The sequence below is a fragment of the Echinops telfairi genome, unplaced genomic scaffold (assembly GCF_000313985.2).
Source record: "Echinops telfairi isolate 266 unplaced genomic scaffold, ASM31398v2 ScPeMD7_7424;HRSCAF=8462, whole genome shotgun sequence".
NCBI lineage: Eukaryota > Metazoa > Chordata > Mammalia > Afrosoricida > Tenrecidae > Echinops > Echinops telfairi.
The window spans coordinates 68676028-68701127 of NW_022111324.1; the positions used below are offsets into that span (position 1 = coordinate 68676028).

Genomic DNA, 25100 nt, shown 5'->3' on the forward strand with positions numbered 1-25100 from the left:
ATGCTTATTTATTATGTAGCATAAAAACTATAAAATAAAACAGGCTAAACTCCTCATTGTATCTTTCTCTAGGTTAAGTTTTCCAGTGGCTCTCAGGAATACAGAAGAGATTACAAAGGCAAATACAAACTGCCAGTCTTCCAGACTATTTTCACACAGTACATGTACAGAAATCTCAATACACGCCACACTAACAAGTGCAAGCATCACATGGCCAAGCTTAAAAGACCATTAAATTATCATTTTATGAAAATGTATGATAGGTTTTTTGTGGCAACATGTGAGTGGAGATGAGCTTGTCAATCAACTTGCAGCTTGATTGGAGGGCAACAGAGATAACTGGCTCTGAGACCAGTCTCTTTCCCTTTCTCCTTGGAGATGGGCCACACCCTCTCTGTTTCACCTTCCTGCTGTTGATGAGCTACTTCAAGCCCCACTGATGGCATCCAGAACCCTGTAGATGTGTCTACCACCATTGGATCTACAAGACTGTACCCACCAGCCTTTGATCTTCCAGCAATCTGCGTCACTGCATGTGGCGGTGTGAGTCTGAAGAGGGATGAGGGATTTATGGACTAGTATGAGACTTATGGCATATTGGTCGGACTTACGGATTTGACTGGGATGTTTGCTTGCTATATAATTAGTTCTTGATAAAAAGCTCTCTCTTACACATACCTGTGCATCCGTGGATTTGTTTCTCTAGTCCCCCTGGTCTAACACAGCTAGCACAGTTTTATTTCCCCTACACAAGATTAGTTTCATTTATTCACGACTTTAAATTGCTATTTTTAAAATATAAGTGTAATCTGTGAAATACATACTATTAAACACATCACTGAGAGATATTTGTCAGTTCAGTGATACACACCCATCATTCCTCTGGGGATTGGCCCCTGGTCCCCAACAGATATCAAATTTATATATGCTCAAGTCCCTTATAGAATATGGCATAGTATGTGTATATAATTTTAGCACTGCCCCTGAATACTTTAAATTATTTATAGATTATTTGTAATACCTAATACAATATAAATGCTAAATAAATAGCATTTTATGCTCCCCCGTAGTCTTTGAGGGAGTGTTCTGATTACTTAATTGCCTTTTAAAAAGTACTTTCCTTGTGAGGTTGGTTGAATCAGCTGATGTGAAACTTACATATATAGAAAGCTGACTGGACTGAACTTACATGCAATATGCTCCACAGACAGCAAAAATGAGTTCATTTAAATTTGTTTTTTATATACAAAATTACATTCAGCTTAGATATGTTGTTGTGATGGAAAAAATTCCTCAGGGCCAACAATCCTGGCCTTTTTTCCCCAATGAAGTTTTAAGTTTCCTTTAAAATTTATCACGATAAGCTCTGTAACTGTGTCATGCCCTTTGAAAAAAATCTATCAAATTACTTTTTTGGAATTCTAAAAACCAGTCTCAGTAACATTATAAGCTGACCTCACTGCCTTGAATGTAACTTATGCAGCAGAGCCACTCACAAGTCCCTGTCTTGTTTGGCCTTTATTTTTAAGGCACTAAGACAACTGTAATTACTGAGAAAACTTGTCCACAAGCATTCACTAATCAGAGACATGCTTAAATACTTAAAAATAAGTACATTCCTACATGAACTGGAAGCTTAGATGCAACACTTTTATTTATCCTTGTGTATTTGCTCAGAATATTTGTAGAGAACAAGGAATTAAATGGTAAGAGAAGGTTTGCATGAACTTTTGGAAGTCCCCTCGAATGCATGTTTGTAAAATGAAAAAAAGTTTACCTTAAACGTTATTGAATGTTCAACTATACTAGATAATTGAAAAACAAAAAAATATGATAGATAGATTGACAAGTCATTAAATTTACTTTAATAGTAATCTTCCTTTAGAGCAGTGGTTCTCAACCTTTCTAATGCCGCGACCCTTTAATACAGTTTCCCATGTCGTGGTGACCCCAACTATAAAATTATTTTCGTTGCTATTTCATAACTGTAATTTTGCTACTGTTGTGAATCAGGCGACCCCTGTTAAAGGGTCGTGTGACCCCCCAAAGGGGTCGCGACCCACAGGTTGAGAACCACTGTACTAATACATCTTCTGGATAAATTTTGCCAATTATATATTCAGTGTATTGAAATGGCAGAATTTGAATTTCTTCTAAGGAAAAAATTATTATAATTCTGCAAAACCAAAAAATCCAGGTTGTTCTTTTTGCCATTTTTGCATTTGCTAGCAAATGCATAATTGGTTTTGAACTACATAGGAAATACATTTCAAAATAATTGTCTTGCATCAAAATTTGTATAATTGTAGCTAATCATTAAAATTAATGTTCTATGTTTTAGTTATATGTAACATGAGAAAAATGACAGTATCTTGCAATTTTTATTGCAGTGTAGTACTGCTGACTTATGAGCCCCCCCACTCCCGCCAAGGGAGGTGATGGGCTTCTAAGAGATAATAGAAGTATTGTTCCACTCTTCCCTCAGAGGAAGAGTGCTGGTGGTGGGGCTGGGTAAGCATTGGACTGCTAACAACAAGGCCAGCAGTTTCAAACCCACCACCTGCTCCTTGGGAGAAAGATGAGACTATCTGATCCTGTAAAGATTACAGCCTCAGAAACCCCATATAGCAGCGGTTCTCATGTGGGGGCTGAACAACCCTTTCACAGGGGTTGCCCGATTCATAACAGTAGCAAAATTACAGTTATGAAGTAGCAATGAAAATAATTTTATGGTTGGGGGGGGGGGTGTTTCACCACAACATGAGGAACTCTATTAAAAGGTCGCTGCATTAGGAAGTTTGAGAACCACTGTATTAATAAGTAACCATGATAAACTGCCTAGGGTCTTAAATGCCTGTCTTAAATCGCTATCTGAGGTGTCAGCTAAGTCCATATGGAAAAAGTACTGCAGTCTATGTGATCCAAGGATTAGAAATAATAAAATCCAAGATCAGAGGAGGGAATTTATTAGAACTTAAATCCTGAGCATCCAGTTTGCAGAAGTCTATCAATGATAGTGAAAGCCCAAACCCATTTGCAGCGTCCCCACATGGATTAAGTCTACACTGAACTCCCCTGGTCCATTGACCAGATATGTGAAAAGTTTTGTTCTCAGACATAGTGTACTGAACAATGGATAACTCCAGATATAATATAGTTACCTTAAAATTTAGTATCTTACCATTTGTTTCCCTTTTGACCTATTTTTAACTTATTTTATGCTTCCTTTTGGTTTGAAATTTATCTGTGTTTCATTTTGTTAATGCTCATAGGTTTTTTGGGAACAATTTTATTTATTTGAAATCCAGGATAGGTAAATCTATAGCAATAGTAACTAAATTAATAGTTTCTTAGGGTGATGGCGGTGTGAGTGGGGGAAATGGGGAGCAAATAAAGATACAAGAATGAAGAAAATGCTTTTAAAAAGAAAGAAAAAAATAGCTTAAGAAATGAGTTAAGAAAAAATGAGGAGCTGATGCCAGGGGCTTACGTGGAGAGCAAATGTTTTGAGAATGATGAGGGTGATGAATGTACAAACGTGCTTTATACAATTGATATATGTGTGGATTATGATAAGAGTTGTATGAGCCCCCAATAAAAAGATTTTTTTTAAAAGAGAAAGAAATGAGTTAAGAAAGACCAAAGACTAATAAAATAAAATCCAATAAAACTGGATCAGCAATCGAATTTAGTACTATGGCATAAATAATATAAATTTAGCAGCAGGGCACATTCCAGCATAAAGTAATATACCTTTAAGATTTAAAAATAATTCTTAGTTTTTGCTTCTAGCTCTGTGGTAGTTATATAATTTCGTGCAACTTGATAGAGTGAATGGGGTGGAGTCTAGGCTGTCAAAAAGGACACAGCCTGATGATGCTTCCTGGTGGGTGCTGCCTTCTCATAAGGATTCTGGGAACTTCCTCTCTTTCTCCCTGGAGGTTGGATGCACTCTTTCTCTGTTACACATTCTTGTTGACAAGCCACATGGAGTTGACAAGCCACATGGAGCCACACTGATGGCAGCTCTGGAGATGCTTCAAATGCCATTGGATCCACAAGACTTCTCACCCATCGGCCTGTGTTCTTCCTGCATTCGGTAACATTCTGAGTGGCTACATGAGTCTTAAGAGGAGTTTATGGACTAGTATCAGGCATATGGGCTAATATTGGACTTATGAACTTGGCTGGGATATTTTCTTAATATACTATTACTCTTTGATATAAAGCTTTCTCTTACATGAGTGTCTCTGGATTTGTTTCTCTAGTCAACCCAAACTAACACAGCTCTTGTTACAAAACTTTAAAATATCATTAATGATATTATTTCATATGGTGACAAAATTTGCGATTACTCACATTATCAGAGAATGGTGTATCTGAATGGAAATCAAGGGAATTCAATTTACTGACAGACTCATAAAGATGGAGCAGTTTCAGTTTATTGGCACAGAACTGTAGCAATCCTTCATCAACATACTCAAGTTCTAAGAGGCAGAGAAAAACACATTAAAAAGATATATACTTATGAGACTCAAAAATGCTTTCTTTCACAAAGTCTAACTGCTATACAATGCTTTGATGTTCTGTTGAATTAAATATTGGGATGCTTCAGCTACAATTAATAAAAGCATATATCATTTTCCATAATGACAAATAAGGTGCTATGAGTGGCATAACAGTGGGAAGAAATATTTTAATCTAATACTCAAATTTAAAGTGATCTAAAAATAAAAAATAAAATTATCCCTCATTCTATAATTCAAAACCTGTGTGTTATGCTCATACACCAAGGATATACAAATATGAAGATGCTTTGTTTTTCTTAAAGGAGCTCTGGTGATGCTGTGGGATAAGTACTTTGGGCTGCTAACCCACAAGGTCTATGGTTCAAAACTACCAGCTGGTCCTTGGAAAAAAGATGGGGCTATCTGATCCCATAAAGATTTATGCTATACAAGGTGGTTAGGAGTTAGAACTAACTCTAGAATGTGGCAGTGGTATTGTTCTTGTTATCATGGCTGTCAAAGATAATAAAATTCAATCAGAAGCTGTGTATTGTGGTGAGAACTTGGCAATTTGTGAGAAAAATTTGGGAACCAGTAAGGGCGATAGGTGATCAGAATGATGAAATATCACTGAACTGTACATGTAAGAATACTAAAATGAAAAATATTTTGTTAAATATATATTTAGCATGATTTTTTAAAAGTCTAGCTAAGAAAAAAAAAGTCTGGCTAAGAGATCAAAAGAAAAATTCTATTTAAGGGCCCCTTAAATAAGGTTTTATATAATTTTAGGGCTCATGCTAGAGAAGTATCACTTTTTAGAATACATTTCTGTATAATAATGTGTTTACATTTAATCCATAATTATTTGCATTTAATTAACATATATTTATTCTTTAAAAATGCAGACATTGAAAACTCCAAAAACTCTTATTTGAGATAAAGTAATATGAAATACTGTCCCAAGTTCTTACAGCCATAATGAAAGTTAGGATACTTAAATACTTGAATTTTTTTTTTTCTCGCTGTTGCCTTATACTTGAAACTTTTATGTATCTAATTTATGGCTAGAATTTTAAACCAGTCATGGTTTATTTAACTCCAACAATGGTGTTTGGTTTACTCTCTCCCCTTATTTACTTAATAAATTTTGAGAGTTTGTTAAAGTGTTGGGAGAGGAGTTTTACAAATATACTGTTGTTGTTTTTTAATAAGAAGAACTATTCCTAAAAATTGCATGGATTTCTCTTTCATGAAAAGTCAGCCTTACATATTTGCTCAGAAAAGTTAACAATGGAAAAAGTCTCAAAATTAGAATTGGTAAAGTTCTGAAAAGGTATATTCATATTTGTTTATAAAGTCACATTAAGCTAGATAAATACAAACAAAGCTTTATATAATTATATAATTAAACTGGTAAGCAGAAGCTGAAGTATTGTCTAAATAAAAGTCAGTATTATACCACAATGTAATTAAGAATTCTGAATAAAATGAATTTCGTTCACTCAATGGAGACAATATGGAGTGACAATCCCACATGTTCAGAGGTACTCCTTAAATGAGTAAATTCTGAACACTAAAAATCTCTCCAGGCAGCTCTGTGAAACTGGAAGTCCCAAACCTGCTCACAAGGGAAATGGATGAGAAAATGTGGATGTCACAGGAACTCTTGTTATACTAAAGAGTACATATTTCTGGTCACTCACTTCGTCAAAATAACACTGTTTTTTAAAAATGCTCTATCTGCCTAAGTAGTAACCTGTCCTGTCTCCAATCCAAAGTTAAATCAAAGACAATGGCAGTAAAAGGGAACCTGGCTGAGCCCCAATAAAATGATTTATAAAAGGAGAAGAAAAAAAGGGAACCTGGCTGGCATCTATTTACCACTTGCTAACTGTCCTCTCATGCCAATGACTTCTACAATGTTCTATATCAGATTAAGCATTTCTCATCAAGCTATACAGGGATCTTTCCTCACAGGAGAGCAATTAAAGAAAAAAAATATTTCTCCTAATAACAGCATTAAATAAAAATTAACAGAAAGCTTAGTTGAAGATTTGCTGCATATAATAAATGATGGGGGAGGGAAAGGTCCTCAAATATCAAGGGTGTGAAATAAGTTTCCTTATTTCTAATACAAGGGTCTTCAAAATGTTCATGGGAAAATGGAACTGAAGAATAATGGAGATTTTCCATGAACTTTTTGAAGCCCTCACATATGTATTTTTCCACCTACAGTAGCATGATGCTATTATAAGCAGTTTATAATTTTCTATAAAGAGAACTATAAAATTATAAAGTGAGACTAAAACCTCCAATTGGTAAAAATCCAATACCTTGATTTTGTAAAGTATCCATTACAGTCTGAGTGATGTTTCTAAGGCAGGAAAATGATAAACGTTCGCTTGCCAAAATGCTTTCCAATGCCTAGAAGAAAGACATTGTATAATTTTAGTAATGAGAATACACTGATGGGTTTTATATTTTAATATATTTATGCTTGACAAGATGGACAGACACAGTGGCTGCGACAATGGGTTCAAACATAGGAACACTGTAAGGATGTTGCAGGACTAGGCAGTGTTCTGTTCTATTGGACAAAGGGTCACTATGAGTTGGAATTGACTTGACAGCACCCAACAGCAGCAACAAAACATCTTTATGATATAATATTTTAAAGAGAAGCTCCATATCTAGATGTATACATCTTAAGATGTGTTGTATACATAGCGAAAATTAAAGGTGCCTTGTAAATAAGCAACTTTGTAACATGACCAATAGGGTAAAATGGCAAAAAGTATATCCTGAAAATACAGTAACTAGAAGGCAACAGATGTCACAGAGAGATAAAGCTTTCAACCAATAGGAAGAGTCTGAGTAAGTTATACGATAGAAAGAGGTAATTAGTAGTATAATTCATTATGTGCTATAATTGAGCACAACTGGTCTATAGCTTAATTACTGCATTGGAACATGGCTGTTTGAATCTACAGGTCATGCTAGAGTTTTATGTTCCCTACCTTATCCTATCAAACCCGAAGTCGCTTGGTATATATTTAAGACAGCTTCATTGCCAGTCCCAAAATGTCATGCCTAAAGTAGCAACTTTTAGAAACAACAGTAAGTTAGGCATAGCAGTTAAATTCACACGTATCTTTTCATATCATTAAAGTGTATTATAATCCAAGGAAATTAAAGAGTTTAAATACTAGCTTGTGCTCTGAGGCAAGTACAAAATCATATCACAAAAACTTCCACTGGTTTGTGATAAGCAGGCTTTGACGGTGGTTAACAGGTTGCTCAGAGATACAATCAAAGTGACTGGAAGAGGAAGGGTCCCAGGACAAATGCGGCTTCACCACTCTGTCCTGTCTATGATTATGCATGGCTTCCTCTCTTTATTTTTCACTTCCACAAACCTAAACTGGTTTCTTGCTTCATGTGGTAAAACAGCCCACAGCTTGTGCTCCTGGATTTTTTAACATTCATTTAAACGTTCATAGTTTTATATACAAAAATCAAGAAGGTGTTTTGTACTGTGCTAGATGTCCCAATTTCATTATTCTGTAATGCAAGATAGGAAGATAAAAGAAAGGTTGGGTTTTGACCTCTCTACTGGAGTCCCACGGTGTTCACGGGGACTGACATGTCCTGTAAGATTTAATGGCCTTAGAACGAGAGCAGCCTTGTAAGGAGTTTGGATAGGAGAAACAAGAGCAAAAGCAATCACAATGAGTCGTCACCGCATTACATCTATAAGCCAGGAAAAAAGTAGAAAATCTGACAATGTCATGAGATGTTGAAGTTTTGGGCCAATATGGGCTCTTATATAATACAAGTGGAAGCATAAATCAGCACAAGTATTTTGGGCAAACAGTCTTATCAAAGTAGTAAAGCTCATAATTCAGCAATTCTCTTTCAGGTATAATAATAAAAGACACATTCATACATACATATATATATATACACACACACATATATACGTATATATGCATATATATGTATATATATATATATATTCAAGAATAATGATTATTTGTAAGAGCAAAAAGAAAGGAGGGAAACTCAAGTGTCCACTAAGAGAAATAAATGTCCACTAGGTAAATTAATTATAGCCATTGAGTAGAATTCATATAGCAGTACAAGAATCAACTATAGCCACAGACATTAACATGAATGATTCTCAGAAGGGAGAATTGGTGAAGGGAAAAAAATAAAACAAAAGAACGCATAACCAATTCTCCACCTTTTTAAAGATTACAAATACAAAAAATGCATAGATTTATTTTAAAGATCCATGAAAGTGAGAGACAAAGAAAAGGGAAGACAAACACAAGATTATGAATAGGTAGTTACCATGGGGATGAGAGTAAAAGACAACAGGAGTGAGGAGTGGGTGGCCACACACAGAAGTTTTATCATTATTTCCTATGTTGAACTTGTTATGAATAGATATGTGTATGTTCAAGGAGTTTCCCCCCAAAAGTTATGTGTTTAAATTTCTTTACAAAACAACTATCACCTTCAAAGTACTCTCCATTACACTGAATACACTGGCTAAATCTGTGGTTCCATTCTCGGAAACATTTTCCAAACTCATCCGTTTGGATGGCTGACAGCACCTTTGCTTTTTTCTTCACCTCTTCAATGTCATCAAATCGTCCTTTCATGTCCCTCTTCATTCGTGGAAACAAAAAGAGTCGCATAGAGCAAAGTCAGGAGGGTAAGGTGCATGGGGCAAGAGAAGCATGCTGTGTTTTTCCAAGAACTAGTGCACTGAGGTAGTGGTATAAGCAGGTGCACTGTCATGGTGGCAAAACCAGTCCCATCTCCCACAAATCAAGACTTTTTTATTGCACACTGTTATGCAATCTTTTAAGAACCTCTAAATAGAAAGCTTGATTAACAGTCTAACCTGGTGGAACGAACTCCAAATGCAATACATTTTCATCCATTCGGGACTTTGTCAGCATTCAGAACACGGTTTGTCAACAATCAAAATTTAATCAATTTTGAAATAATAAAAACCACTCTACACTTGAGTTTTTCCCATAGTGCTGTTCTTGTAAGCTGTGTTCACAAGACAACAGTTTATGTGGCATATTTCCCAAGCAGGAAACAAAAATTCACAGCCACATGCTGTTCTCTTAAATCAGCCAGCATAAAAAACAAACAAAGTTCAAGTGAAACTTCTTTTATGAAAAAATTCACTGTGAACACAGAGAACCTTCCCAGGTGAAGTCACTGGGTGCACTAACTCATTGAGTTGCTCAATGCTCGCCTGGTGGGAAAAATGCGTACTGTGAAAGCTTCACTCCACTCAGTGCAATTCTGGGTTTTTTAGGTACCCCCTCATATATGTGTGTAAAAAACATGAACTCACATTAAAATAGATATATATATAATTTTTTGTAGGAAAAAAGACCATAGAAAAACTCAAAAAGTAACATAAAAAGGGAACTGAACAAAAACATAAAAAGAAAACTTTCCACTGTCACTGCTAATTTAATGACAATAAAACCTTATGCTTTATGCCCCAGGGAGATGATTGAAAATGTCGTCTAACATAAAGTGATAATTATGCCTCTAAAGTGAACCAGGGGCATGTATAAATCATAGATAAATAAATGGATTTAGGGCACGCACTTAATTCTAAAGATATGGGTACTACATCAAAGAGTACAGAAGAAACTTGATGTTGCCTGGATGTCAGAAAGAATACCATCTGGGGTCATAAGGTTTATTTTCAAACAAGCAACCATCTAAATGAAACATCAACTAAGTCCACGTGGGAGAAGCACACAAGCTTGTATTATCCAAAGATTGTAAATAAAATCAAAACCCAAAGGTAATAGTAAATTATAAACACGTGGTCTACAAAAGGCAATGGACAACAGTGGAAGCCCAAAATCCATTTGTAGGGTTCACATATGGATTCAGTGTCTGATGAATCTGCTCTTACCTTAGTTGAGGGATGTGAATGGTCTTATCATCAGACTAAGATCACTTTGTCTTATCAGACAAAGATCACAAAGATTACAGAGGACATAGGTTAAAACGTAATTTTTAGAAATGAATAAATCATTTTATGGGGGGCTCTTACAGCTCTTACAACAATCCATACATCAATTGTATCAAGCACATTTCTAAGTTGCCTTCATCATTTTCAAAATATTTCTGTTTGAGCTCTTGGTATCAGCTCCTTCCCCCACACCATCTCCCACCTTCCCACCCTAATGGGCCCAGATAAATTATAAATTTCTATTATTTTCATATCTTACACCTCCTGCTGTCTCCCTTCATCCACATTATTGTTGTTTGTCCCCCGCCAGGGAGCGGATTATACATCACTGTAATCGGTTCCCTGTTTCTTCCCCGACCTTCCGCCTATCCTCATGAAATCGCTACTCCCATTGCTGTTCCTAATGGGTTTATCTGTCCTGGATTCCATGTGTTGAGAGCTCTTCTCTGTATATGTCCAGTCTGGCTGGATTTGTAAGGTAGAACTGGGGTCATGATAGTGGGGAGGAGAAAGCATTAAAGAGCTAGAGGAATGTTGTATGTTCCATCGGTGCTGCACTGCACCCTGGCTGCCTCGCTCTTTTCTTGTGACCCTTTCTGTGAGGGAATGTACAAATGTCTACAGATAGGCTTTGGGTCTCCTCTCTGACCTCCATCAATGTATTTGTTTGTTTTGGGTCTTCTGATGCCTAACACCTTATGCTGTTGACACCTCGTGATCACACAGGTTGGTATGCTTCTTCCGTGGGAGTTTTGTTGCTTCCCTGCTAGACTGCTTAGCTTCAAGGCTTTAAGACTCCAGACACTATACCATCTAAAGCCAGGCACTATCAGCTTACTTCACCACATCTGCTTAAGCACCCATTTTAACTTCAGCAATCGTGTCAGGAAGGTGAGCATCAAAGAATGCCAGGGTATTAGATCAAAGTGTTCTTGCATTGAGGGGGTAACTTGAGTAGAGACCCAATGCCTGTCCGCTACCTTAATGTTTAACATTTAAATATATGCACATAGACCTATATCCCTATCATTATACATTAATATATTTACATATACACATGCCTATATTTATACCTCTATACATGTCTTTTGTCTCTTAGATCTTTCCTCTATTTCTTTTTACTTTCCTTCTGTTCCACTATCATGTTTGACCATCGTTTGACTCTGAGTACTTTTTCTCAGCTACACTGCACTTTATCAAACTCCATTAGGCATTCTAAGCCCTCCTTGCCATCAATTTAAAATCTCTTATTGTTCCCTTAACCTTGTGTTTGTTGGCTCCCCCTTCCCTTTCTCCCACCTCCTCCTTTCCCATGTTTTCCCAGAGCAACTGGTCCCGTTGTTTTCTCCTTGGGAATGGTTATCTTACCTATCCTATATGGCTAGACATAAGAGAGAAAAAAAAGGGGGGGGGGACCCAAAAACACAACACACCAAAAAACCCAACCCTATAAATAGTTCCAGGTCTGTCTGCAGACCCTTCTGAGTGTTTTCCAATCTAGTCTGGTGAAGTGCCACATCCTGCCCACCAGTTCCAAGGTCTATTTTTGGGATTCCTCAGGTTAAAATGCAATAACTTATCATTTTATCTACCTTTTGACTCCTTTTAAAGTTGTTTTGATTTAAATAAAAGTGAAGGGGAAGTACACGTGGATTAAGCCTCTGGGGACTCTCTCCTGACCATGGATCAGGGATGTGAAGATAACCTTGTTATCATGCAGAGAGCATGGCAAAGTAGACCATTGCAGATGCAGTTAGCATAAAAAAAAAAAAAGAAAAAAGAAGTTTGCACTGTTGTATTTGTAGAGAGAAAGAAAAATATTTTCTTAAGTGCAAAATGTCACACCTATTCAACAGAACAGTCCATGCACTTACTTGCTTTTTCGTTGCAGGATACTTAATATCAAGAATTAAATCCTTTATTTCTGTTTCAACTAAATCTAGAAAAGAAATCAAAATAAAATTCTCAATATTTTTGCTAGTAGATTTTATTCTGAAACAAAAATGTTCATGTTTGTACTACCAGTCTTTCTAAAGAATTTCTGGTTTCTAGCTCATTATTTTATTGTCACATATGTTAATCTATCTAGAAGGTGCACTTAATCTTTACAGAGTAATTCCAATAAAAGTACACCTGATAATACTTGGACTCTATCTCATTCCATTATTCTCCTCCATTTAGAATTTTCTATTAATCTGAAAAAACAGTATATTTTCCTTTTTGTTAAAGGATACCTACCTAGATTAGATGATTTTGTTTTCAATAGGGCTGCTAGTTTCTTCACTAAGTGCATGTCTTTGGCCCGTTCACTCTTTTTGTCACTAAAATAAAGCAACAAATTATTCCAGGATGTGAAATTAAGGTTTCCTTCTAATTTGGATACATTCCAAATTTCTTTTTCCATTACATACTTTCATTAGAGATAATAAAGGATTATCAGAAAGCACAATAAAGGATTAATAACATTTAGCAGATTTTTAATAATCCTTACCTCAGTGCTAAATGGAAAGGAACATTCAAGGTTTTCATACTTCCAGACACTGGGTCAACAAGACATATCTGGTAAGTTTGAGGCTGCCAACTCTGGCTGGTCACATTATTTAAGCCCATTATTTTATAGCCAGGATACAGAAGCCTATGGGAATCATACACCAATATGGTAACTGTTTTAGGAAATTGAGAAAAGATGCTTTCCTTATAGGTTACTTTACGTTAATAATGATTCAAAAGAAATCACTCAGGCACATTCATACTGACTGAAAAGAAAGCCTTTAAATAAAGCAGGGCTAGAATGGCAGTGTTTTCCTACTTTATTAGAATGCACTAGAAATTAAACACAGTTAAAGGCTAATGAAGCAGTGACTTCAATATATTGCTGTGGTCAAGTCAATTCTGGGTCATGAAATCTCATGTGTGCACATCAACAGGCCTGTATTCCAAGAAGCCTCTTGGTGGGTTTGAACTGCCAAACTTTGTTAGTAATCAAGTGTGTAACCATTTGGACCACTTGACATTTGGACCACATTACGTGTGAATTTAACAGACTTTTTACTTAGTACCACCACAGCAGAAGGATTAGAAATGTCTGTTATTAAATACTTCTTTCTTAATTATATACTGGGCACTCTTAGGAAAAAACACAATAACAACCACTGCCATTCTCACATAATTTGTGACCCAGCTTATTATAATTTTAGTAAAAGCATTCCTACATCTTTTCAAAATTAGCAAAATGCCTAGGTTTTCCGCTTACCGACAGTGCTTTCCAACATTGAAAGCTCCGACTCGAGGTCCCTGCTGGGTGCCCCACACTTCCAGTATGCCCCTTCGGGGAGCATAGATCACAAGAAACTGAGCTACACGACTTGGACCATGAGTATTTCCAAAGGGGGACAAATCCACCTTTTCTGGTACTCTTTCGTGGAGATCCTCTACGATTTGGATCCATCCAATCTGTGCATCTCGGTACCCTTGGAGAAAGAGGAAATGGAAGTTAGTTCATTTATTTAGGTTCATAAGTGGTCTCTTAAGCACTATGCAACATTAGGGGAGGGGCTAAAAAACTATAAAAGTACATTATCTTTGTCTTTTGAAGTATCTTAAAGAGAACAGTAGAGAATAATGAATCTATTACTATATCTTATTAAATCTTAAGATTCCTTTCCTTTAAATTTCTGTGGAGGTTTACTAGTTTAGATTTAAAATGAAATTCCAATTAAAATATCCAGTCATTATATTTCTAGGTTTATGCCCCCAAAGACTTGAAAGCAAGTACTCAAAGTCAAAAGTACACCAATGCTCATCACCGCACCCTTCATAACACTCAAAAAGTAGAAACAACCCCAGTGCCCATCCACAGAAGAAATGGGTACACAAGCTGTTGTGCAGACATACAGGATATTGTACAGTCGTAAAGAGAAAGCTCTGATACATGTTACAACATGAATGAACCTTGAAAGTATTATGCTGAATGAGGTTGTCACACAAAAAAGGATAAATAGTGTATGATCCCACTAGTATGAAATATCTGGAACAGGCAAATTCATGTAGACCAAAGTTTAGTAGTGGTTATCATGGATTAGGGGGAAATGAGTTATTGTTTAAGTGGTACTGAGTTTCTGTGTGAGGTTTCAAAATTTTTGGAAATAGATATTGGTAATGGTTGACCAGCAGAATGAATGTGATTAAAGTCATTGACTTATATGTTTGAAACAGGGCTATTTTTTTAAGTACATTTTTTTCCACCTACATTACTTACACACACACACACACACACACACACACACACACACACACACGTAAAAGATAAATCTGATTTTCTACTATTCAACTCCCTTAGTTTGCTGAGCAGATAAATGGATTTTGCTGAGTTGTGTTATCTTAAATTAGAAAGATTTAGCATTCTAGATTTGCAGAGATAATGAGGCAAAAGAACAGCCTGTGAGATAGATTAAATGTGGAGGCCAGAAGATGAATTCTAGAATTGCCAATGACAGAAATGAAATGAATGTGTAAGAAAGAAGTTTAAAGTGCTTAAGAAGTGATCAAACTTAAAGAACATGTCAATTGCACTATTGAATAAAGTGCCGATGTGAATTTATTTTACAAAAGTAGTAATAAAGATTAAACTGTTACAACCTGAAGCTGAAAGATCATGCAATTGCTTGATTTTGGGTTAAAAGTAAATTAACTTTTTAATCTCAATTTTTGTTAAGGAATACCTTTCCACATGCGTACTGCAATTCCTCTGGCTACATCCAACAAAATAACTCTCCCGAAATCATCTGTTGCAGCTGCCAGTGTGTTACATGGAGACAGACAAATACTTTCTCCATGGCGCCTAGAATCTGGAAGTCCAAATCTGATATTCAAAAATAAAACCAAAAGCAAACTCAATTCACATTCTAATCTAGAGAAATAAAATGCATAAACAAAATAAATCAAACATTCATTTATGTAAACATGAACACTGTTGTTTACAGTTAACTTATTAACTGGTGACACCCAACACTGTCTAATAAAAATGCATTTTAATACTTATTCTAAAATTAAAAAAAAGTCTGATGAAATCATAGGTTTTCTATCCATAATACCCAAACCCTATTTTTTTTAGAATACTAAATATAACTATACCTTGGGTAAACGTTTATGTAATAGAAAACAATATCCTTACAATCTACTAAATTTTAGGACTTTGCCTCTACACTGGCATTTTTGTCTATTTTTAAGCCCCCCCCCCCAATTTATTTATTTTAATACTTTTATTTGGGACTCTTACATCTCTTATCACAATCCATTCATTCTTCCAATGTGTCAAGGACATTTGCACATATGGCCCCATTATTTTCAAAGCATTCTCTTCCCACTTGAGCCCCTGATATCAGCTCTCCATTTCTTCCCCCTCCTTCCCTCACGAACCCTTGATAAGTTATAGATAATTTTTTCCGTATCTTACATCGTCCTCCGTCACCCCTCATCCACTTTTCCATTATTCGTCCCCCTGGGAGGAGGTTCTAGGTCGATCCTTGTGACTGATTCCCCCTTTCTGGCCCCTCCCCCTTCCCTAATCCTCCTGGTATCTCTACTCTCCTTGTTGGCCCTAAGGGGTTTATCTATCCTGGATTCCCTGTGTTGCGGGCTCTTATCTGTAGCAGTGTGCATGTTCTGGTTTAATCCTATTTGTAAGATAGAATTGAGGTCACGATAGTGGGGAGAAGGAAGCACCAAAGAACTAGAGGAAAGTTGTGTGTTTCATCAGTGCTATACTGTACCCTGACTGGCTCATCCCTTCCCTGTGACCCCTCTGTGAGGGGATGTCCAATTGGCTACAGATGGGCGTTAGGTTTCCACTCCATGCCCGCCCCCCACCCCCATTCACCTTGGGTATGGTTTTATTCTGGGTCTTAGATGCCTGATACCTGATCCATCTACACCTCACGATCACACAGGCTGGTGTGCTTCTTCCATCTGGGCTGTTGCTTCTGAGTATTTTAAAGTTCGTATTCCTTATGTAAGGAGTCCTGGTGGTGTAGTGGTTACACACTGGGCTGCTAACCTAAAAGTCAGCAGTTCTAAACCACCAATCAGTCTGCAAGAGAAAGAGGGGTTTTTTTGCTCCCCTAAAGAGTTAGACCACCTCAGAAACTTATGGGGTAATTACCTTGTTCTATAGCATGACCATGAGTTGGCATTGACTCGATGGCAGTGATTTTTTTTTAACTGCTTGTCTAAGAATCTCTGGTAGTGCTGTGGGTTAAGCATTAGGCTGTTAAATACAAGGCCAGCTGCTCCAAGGGAGAATGATGAAGCTGTCTCTGCTCTTTAAAGAGTGAAAATCCCAGAAACCTGTATGGGGTCCCTATGAGTCAGAATACACTCAATGGCAGTGTTTTTGAATTAGGCCTCTTAGAAAGCACGGATTTTGTTTCATCAGTGCAGGAAACTTAGGTCTGTTTGGCTTACTTCTTGATTCTTGGCGAATGTGTTACAATAAAATGTAAAATACACTGTTGATGTGATGGACTGTGCAACTACATAGAGCATGCTTTTCTCTGAATGTGTTGGAGCCCACAAATCAAAGAAATACAAAATAAATTTAAACTTAGAGGACAGAGAGACAGGCAGACAGACAGAAGGGCTAAAGTCTTAAAAACCCTCCAGATTCCTTACCCAGCAGACTTAAACACTGATCTGAGTGATTATAAAAGGATTACAAGTAAAATGGAAATGGACTTGAATTCTTTTATGCCCCATGAGCTAGTTTCAAACCAACAAAATAGAACATGTAATGAAGAATATTTCAGAACAGCCTCATAAATGAAGAACATCTGAAAGAAGCAGAGACATAGGTTCTACTTCCCTCGGTGCAGTAGTTTGTGTGACTTAGTAAACCCACTTTAAACTCATATCGTCCCCCAAGAAAAACATTACAAATACGGTAATACAACCTATACATTCACTGTCAATTAGTCACTACTGACCCACAGTGACACTTAAGGATGGAGTAGAACTATTTCTCAGGGTTCCTGAGACTGTAAATCTTTATGGGAGCAGACAGCCTCATCCTTTTCCCATAAAGTGGCTGGTGGGTTTGAACCATCCACCCCCATCAACCCTGCAGTTAGCAACCCAGTGCTTAACCACCCATTATATTGTCAGAGCTCTTTACATAACCTATGCTCTGCTGAAATGGACAGGGAAGCATAAGCCAGCATGAAGAATTCAGGTATGTGAATCCTGATATATTTTTAAAGAGATCATTAAGTCTTTGCTAGGTGATACAGTAAGTATTTTTATGAGAAAGTTCCTGAATCTTTCAAGAAAGATATTCAACAGCTATAACTAAACTAATTTTCCTTTGCAGCTTAAGTTGTTTATATGTTTGTAAATACACTTAAATATTTACTACCTATTATATGGCTGGAGAAAGCAATGAACAAATGAGGCAAGAACCACTGCCTTATGGAGCTTACATTCTAATGAGAAAAAAAAAATCCCACATCAATGATTTCTAGAAGCTCCAAAGGCATGAGACCAACCATTCAGTCACGTCAGCACACTGATAGACCCTAAATTTAACAGCACTTTCTAAAAGTACCGACATTCAAGAAGAACATCACAGACTTGCCTTACAGCTAATGGGGTAGCTGGTTCAACCTTCGGCTTTTGCTTTTGGACTGCTTCCTCTTCATGTTTACTTTTCCAGCCGAGCCAACCACTTAAGATAAGGGAGAAATTCAGGCATTAAAGCAGGGCTTCAGTTTCAAAATGCAGACTTATCAAAATGCAAGTGAAGACCACATAAGCTACAAATTAGACGTTTTTATATAATTACCTGGCAGCATTAAATAAAGCAGAAGTGAGTTTACTTGCAACTGCTAGTGCAACGTGGGATAACAATGGCTGTGTGCTTCCCTGAGAAACAGAACAAAACATTGGAAAGAGAACACTCAGCAGCTTGCAAAGAAACAAACCTACTTTCTGAATAAGCTCACTAAACAAAGTTTTGGAAAGTAGTGAAGCCTGGACTAGCAAAAAGATTCAGCTTCTTTCAGAAGGTGCAGTAAAAACTTTATTTTAGGAGGCAGCAGTATAATGGAAAGTTTAAAACCTACACTGTCAAAATATAATCAATGGTAGTCTATTAATACCTTTAGGATCTCCCTCTTCAAATTTTAATTTAATTAAAAATAAACTCTAAAATTAGGATGTCAAGGTAACATTCTTCTAGCTGGGCACTGGATTTTCAAGCTACATGCAATGGCTCATTTCCCCATTATTATTTTTAGAAAAATAAAAGTAAAATTCTAATTTGGGCAATCATACTGAGAAGGCTGTGTTTTAAGCAAGATTTAAAAACTGCCAAATCTAACATCCAAATTTTCCCTATCTAAAAAGCAATTTTTATCACTTATATCACCTCTAGCTGGCAACTTTTTCTGTCTTGAGAACCCCTCATTTATTCAAATCTCTGGTAGACTAACATCATTAGTAACCTTGAGGCTCCTGAGCATAACAATATGTAAAAACAGCTCAGCTGTCAAAGAATTCATGGCTTCTGGAAACACACAATTTGTTTGTCTTGCATGGACTTTAGTACCTTTTCAGTTAACCTTAGAAGAAAGGAATTTGAGATTAATTTTAGCTACCACTGAAAGTTAAACTGCTTAAAGTTACCATCTCTACTGTATCACTACTATCAGTGATGAAATCCGTACCTCTAAGGCATAGAAGAAACCTGTAAATGGATTGGACCCTACAGTGATATACTGAGACATGGCAGGTGGGCTGTTTTTTATGGCAGCATTGAATCCACCTATATTGGAGGCAGTCTTCATTTGATCAAAAGGGGACAGAGTCATAATGCCTAAGGATAAAAACAGAACAAATAAAAAAGGATTAGAATGCAATGAAACAACATTGCCATTTTAAAGGTCATTAAACTCTCACTTAAGTTCTATTCTCAGATGCTAACTGCTTAGTTTTATATACCAGACAAGAGTACTTTTTAAAGCTACGCAAAGCCCATAAATATTAAATTTGACATTGATCATCTGGCTAAGTATAAGGAAATGTTATTAACCTTTGAAATGGTATAGAATTCAAGAGATTGATCTATATTTCTAAGAATCAGTTCACTTCCTAGAGACAACAATCAATACAGTCTTTCACACTGCCTATCCAGAGGCACTACGTCCACAAGATGGGACCCCACATACAGATTGTATCTTGCTTTTTTTATTTAATAAAGTATCAAGGAATTTAATCCACTCTCGTGTTCACTCTTCGTGACGACCACTCATAGTATTCCACTGTAGGACATTACTGATGGGCACTTAGGTTGTTCCCCATCTTTCACACGAGAAAGAACACTAAAGTGTCTATTGTTGGCATTGCCTATCTATGTAACTCCAAATAGAGGGTATTTAGAAACAGACATGCAGGGCCAAAGGGATCTGCATTAAAAAAAAAAATTATATACAGTTGCATTACTTTCAGGAGCTTTGGTGGCACAATGGTTAAATGCTTGGCTAACTGAAAGGTTGGCAATTGGAACTTGCCAAGTATTCCACAGAAGAAAGATCTGGCTATCTGCCCTTAGAAAGATTAAGGCCTAGTAGACTGTTGGACAGTTTTACTCTGTCACACAGAGTCAATGTGAGTAGAAAAATCAACTCAATTGTACCAAACATCACCACATGGCTTCCCATAGAGGTGGTACCAATTTAAATAGCCTCTCATACATTTCCATAACGACAAACTCACTGGGGGATTTTTCAAGCCCATTTTAATGGCTAAAGAAGGCCTTGATAGAATGATATTTAAAAAACACGCGGATGAAGTGGAAAGAGCCAGATGGTTCATGGGTAAAATTTCTCAAGTGGAAAATAGTTGCTGTGTCTTAGGAACTATAAGGTAAGCAGCATGACAGATGCAGATAAGGTCAAAAATATTATAAACCAAGCATTCTCAGGCTTTTCAGAACAGGGTAAGGATTTTGGGCTTTACTGGGAGTTAGATTCAACAACAACAAAACTCGCTGTTATCAAGTCAATGCTGACTCACAGAGACTCCTGTGGGTTTTCAAAACTGAAACTGTTTATGGGAGTTGAAGGCCTAGTCTTTCTCCCGTGGAGCTACTGCTGATTTTGAACTGCTGACCATGCAGATCACAGATTGAAGACCAACGTGTAACCACAACACCTGAGCTCCTTGAGAATAAGATAGGAAACCACTACAAGGTTCTGAGCAAAGAGTGGGGGAAAAAAATCCTTGATTTATATATTCCACTAGATGCTAATTGGTAAAAAGATCTTATGGAAGGAAAAAAGGATGCAGAATGACTTGATAGAATATTTTATTCTCAATAGTTTAGGCAAGAGATGGGCATGGCTCAAACTATTGTACTAACATGATAGAAAAGAGTCAGATTCAAGATATATTATGGACAAAAGGTGGACTGAAGGCGGGCCATGAGAAACAGTAAGGATGACTTCAAAATGCTTTGATGTGAAACACCAGAAGAGATGAACGGAATAAAACAAAGAAGAAGTTTGATAGGAGGAAATCAGACTTTGATCTTAGGTGTTAAATTTGTGTCTCTTGGTGGAAATATTCAGTAGAAAGTTGGAAAAATGAATATATGGGGCTTAAATTAAGCAAAGAGAACTGCAGGTATATGAGGGTAAGCAAAAAAGTATTACCATAAAATCATAGAAACCTTTATTAAACATTCAAAATAGGAAGCTATTGTTTCTCACCATATTCTCTCTCTGTCTTGTCACCTCTGAAGGTGCTGCTTCCCTCGCTCTAGCCCTTCCCTGCAATGTTCTGTTTCCTCAAATTAACACTATGGCAGTCGTGGCATACCTGAGGGATGCAAACTGTGCTCCTTTCAATGGTCTCTGAATTTTGAGAGCCAAAAAGAAGCCTGAGGAAGCAAGTTCAGGGCTGAAGGGTGGATGAGATACAGCTTCTCAATGAAATTCTCACAGGACAGCCCTTCCTACCCTGGAAGAATGAGCATGAGCACTATCAAGATGGGAGAAAACTCCTGTGTAACTTTCCCAGTCTTTTTTGCCTCTTCCAATATTTTTAAAACTACTCAATAAGTCTCTGTGCTCATCCTGTGTACCCTATGAGAAAAAGTAGCAAGATTGTCCCTTTGAATCTCTAAAATCAGTCACCTTACCTTTTGAGCTGATCCCGCTGCCTTGAATTTATTGGCTAAGCAAATCCCCGATAAGGCACTATTTTGATGGGCACACGGTAGTATATGAGACTATGACATTCTGACCTTATTATTTATTTGGTTTGACTGTTTATTGTTTTTCATCCTATCACTAGACATAAGTTTCACTGAGGGAGAGGGCCTGTCTGTATTCCCACTAGCAGTGTTAGTTATTAGTTAATAGATAATAATAATTTATTGTTAAATGGGTTAGTCAGACCTTTACATAAAAATGGACATACAACAAAGTTTATCTTACTTAATTAAAAAAAATGTAGGCTGGGAACAAAGTGAATAGAATAATATTTTCTACCCAGTCATTTTCTCAAGCCTGTTTTAATGTCCCAAAGTTTAATTAACAGAACAGGGAAGCTGCCCTGAACTGAACTCAACACTTTGGAATATTTTTACATTAGGGGAGAGAGGACTCTGTCTACAAATATGGTGTTAATTATTAACCACAGAGTATTCTACACATAAACAATGCAGCGCATAAAAGAGGATCTGTGCCAAGTATCTTTTTTTTTTAATTTAAATCATTTCCTTGGTGGCTCATACAACTCTTATCACAATCCATACATCATGTCAAGCACATTTGTACATATATTTCAATCATTTTCAAAACATTTTCTTTCAACTTGAGCCCTTGGTATCAGCTCATTTTCCCCCTCCTCCACACTCCATTCCTCATGAACCTTGATAATTTATCAGTTATTATTTTTCTCATGTCTTACACTGACTGTCTCCCTTCACCCACTTGTTTTTGTTGTCCATCCCCACTAGGAGAGGGTTGTATGTAGCTCGTGATCGATTCCCTCTTTCTCATGTGTCAAAGATCTTCTGTTCACCCCTCTAGAACCACAGTCCTCCCTGCTCTCTCCCTTGGGCCAATCTATTGATTATGCCAAAGAGCTCCCATGCACTTTGGATTCTAGTTGGGCTCAGAAAATAGGAAGTCACATCAGTAAATCAAAAGACAAGTCAAGTCAAGCTATCAATTTCCCAGGCTTCCTTTCTGAGAAATTGGCTATTGCTGTTCTCAAGGCACCAATTCTACTCATCTCCAAGGTCAAGAGGTGGGTCCCCTCCCTGTTCTATCAGGCCCAGCAGTGGTTTAACAGTCTGACTTCAAGAAGCCTAGGGAAATTATACCAATCTTGTGATTCCCTCTATAAGAGCTTTCTGTGACTATATACATTCACTCAATTATCCTATTCTAGTGTGCCACCTGTTATCTATTAGGACTCAGAGAGACACAATGTATATTTAGCAACATTAATGTGAAAGACTCTTCTTGATATCAATCAAGAAAAGTGTTATAACGTAGTTGTTATAAAATAATCCTACTTATGAACATATATCTTTGTAAATGCACGTATACCACCCTGGTGACCTACCCGCAGCCCCACCATCTCTACTGCCCATATACACACATATGCAGAGTTTGCAACAATGCTTACCAAAATGTGAATGGGGAGGATCTCTGGGTAGCAGGATTTAAGAGAACCTTTTTCTTCTGTTCTTTTATTTTTATATAAATTTTAAACTTTTTATAAGCATATACTGTATAGCTAAGCAAAATATACACATATTTTCCACCCTTATTTTTACTACCCTTAATTCAGAAGGCCAATATTTCTTAGCAAGATTTTCATAGCTCCCTTATGGGACTTTACAGGAAAGTCTTGCCCTCTCTATTCCAACTGCTAAATGGCCACCAAAATTATTTTTCTAAGAGGAACATCGGATTATATCATCTCTTGCTCAAAATTCTTCAGTGCCACTCAACGTGGCTGGGACAACGGTCCAAATGCATTTGTGTATTATACTATTGTTGTCGCTGCTCTAGATGTCAGTCATCAAGTTGTCCCAACTCACGGACCATTGTAATTCACTGGATTTAAACTGGTTCATTTTTGGATGTGGATCACAGGCTTTTCTTTGTAGCCTATCTTAGTTTGAAGCTCTATTACCACTTGTTCATCATCACAACGATGCAAGCCCCCACTGACAGGACAGACAGTGGTGGCTGTGTTCGAAGTGCATTGGCTAGGAATCCAACTTTGGTCTCCTGAATGGAAAGCAAGAATTCTATCACTGCATCACCACTGCCTCCTATAAATTATATCAGGCTGTTAAACAGGTGACTCCTACATTCATACTTAACTTTCCTTCTTGCAAATTTTCCTTCCCCCAAAATACATTCTGACCCCAACACCTAATTTCATGTTGGTCAGATTGTCCTTCTCTATGCTTGTTCTCTTGGTCAACTCCTATTTAATATGCTAATCTCATACTAAAATCAACCTCCTCTTCTCTAGCAGTGCTGAGTTCTCTCCCCTCTGTTCCCACTACTTTTGGCCAAGTTCTCTAACACAGCAGCAGCTATGTTGCAGTACTGCACTGCTTTCATGTGTTCCTTCCAATCTGTGAATCTTGATGGCAGAGACCTTATCTTTTCATCTCTATATTCATGATGCCAAGTACAGTAAGTCTTCAAATACTGGTTGTTCTCATTTATCGTCTGCTGCCATAATTGTTTAGTAATATGATTCTATTTTAACCTATGGCCCGTCTGCTAATAGGATTAACCTCTACTACCTTTTTCTCCTTTTTGTAAATAATTTTATTGGGTGCTCATACAGCTCTTATCATAATCCATATATCCATCCATAATGTCAAGCACATTTGTACATTTGTTGCCATCATCACTTTCAAAACATTTTCTTTCCAGTTGAGCCCTTGGTATCGGCTCATTTTTTACTTTTTTAACAAAGAATCATCTATATGGTAACTGTATGAATCTAAAAAACAGTGAATGACTGCATAATCTTGATGATGAGGGCCACAATCACAGCTTCATTGAAACTGTTATCATTTCATAAATACATAAGCCTACGCTGATTTAGTAGCTCTGAATGAACTTCTCAATGTCTCATTAAAGGTAGTACATATCCTTTTCACATAAAAAAATGAATTTCTAACACATGAGAGATAATATAAAAATGTATAAGAGGTGGCTTCCATAAGAATTTGAAATAGAAATGCTTACCAATACTAGCATGATCAATAATGGTGTCAATATCTTGTAGACCCCATTTCTTATAAGCTAATGGTGGTGGTTGTATGTTCTCGTTGCCTGATGCAGCAGCTGTAAAAGATACAAATTAGACAATCTAAACTTACTGTAATAAATAAAATTGAGTTCATACAAAATTATAAAAAAATGCAGTGGCCCCTCCCCCGAGAAGAATTCATTTCAAAGGATGGCACTGAATCTGCAGCTTCGGGAGAAGGATATATCTGACCAGAGCACACAGGAGCAGATGACGGGGGAGGA

General features: G+C 36.9%; 1 protein-coding gene and 1 non-coding gene across 2 annotated transcripts in view; both read right to left on the reverse strand.

Moving 5' to 3' along the window:
* Window positions 1-25100, reverse strand: part of RAB3GAP2 (RAB3 GTPase activating non-catalytic protein subunit 2) — a 118887-nt gene that overhangs the window by 36689 nt on the left and 57098 nt on the right. Inside the window, exons 9-19 of the mRNA XM_004699908.3 lie at window positions 24813-24911; window positions 19248-19396; window positions 18365-18444; window positions 18158-18247; window positions 15252-15391; window positions 13784-14000; window positions 13022-13165; window positions 12769-12851; window positions 12405-12469; window positions 6845-6935; window positions 4360-4487 (exon numbers count right to left, since the gene is read on the reverse strand). Coding sequence (XP_004699965.1) covers window positions 4360-4487; window positions 6845-6935; window positions 12405-12469; window positions 12769-12851; window positions 13022-13165; window positions 13784-14000; window positions 15252-15391; window positions 18158-18247; window positions 18365-18444; window positions 19248-19396; window positions 24813-24911 — 1286 coding nt within the window. The remainder of the gene's footprint in view (window positions 1-4359; window positions 4488-6844; window positions 6936-12404; window positions 12470-12768; window positions 12852-13021; window positions 13166-13783; window positions 14001-15251; window positions 15392-18157; window positions 18248-18364; window positions 18445-19247; window positions 19397-24812; window positions 24912-25100) is intronic.
* LOC115872453 lies at window positions 22031-22162 on the reverse strand. The gene has a single exon (XR_004047854.1). It is a non-coding gene; the product is annotated as a small nucleolar RNA SNORA36 family (small nucleolar RNA).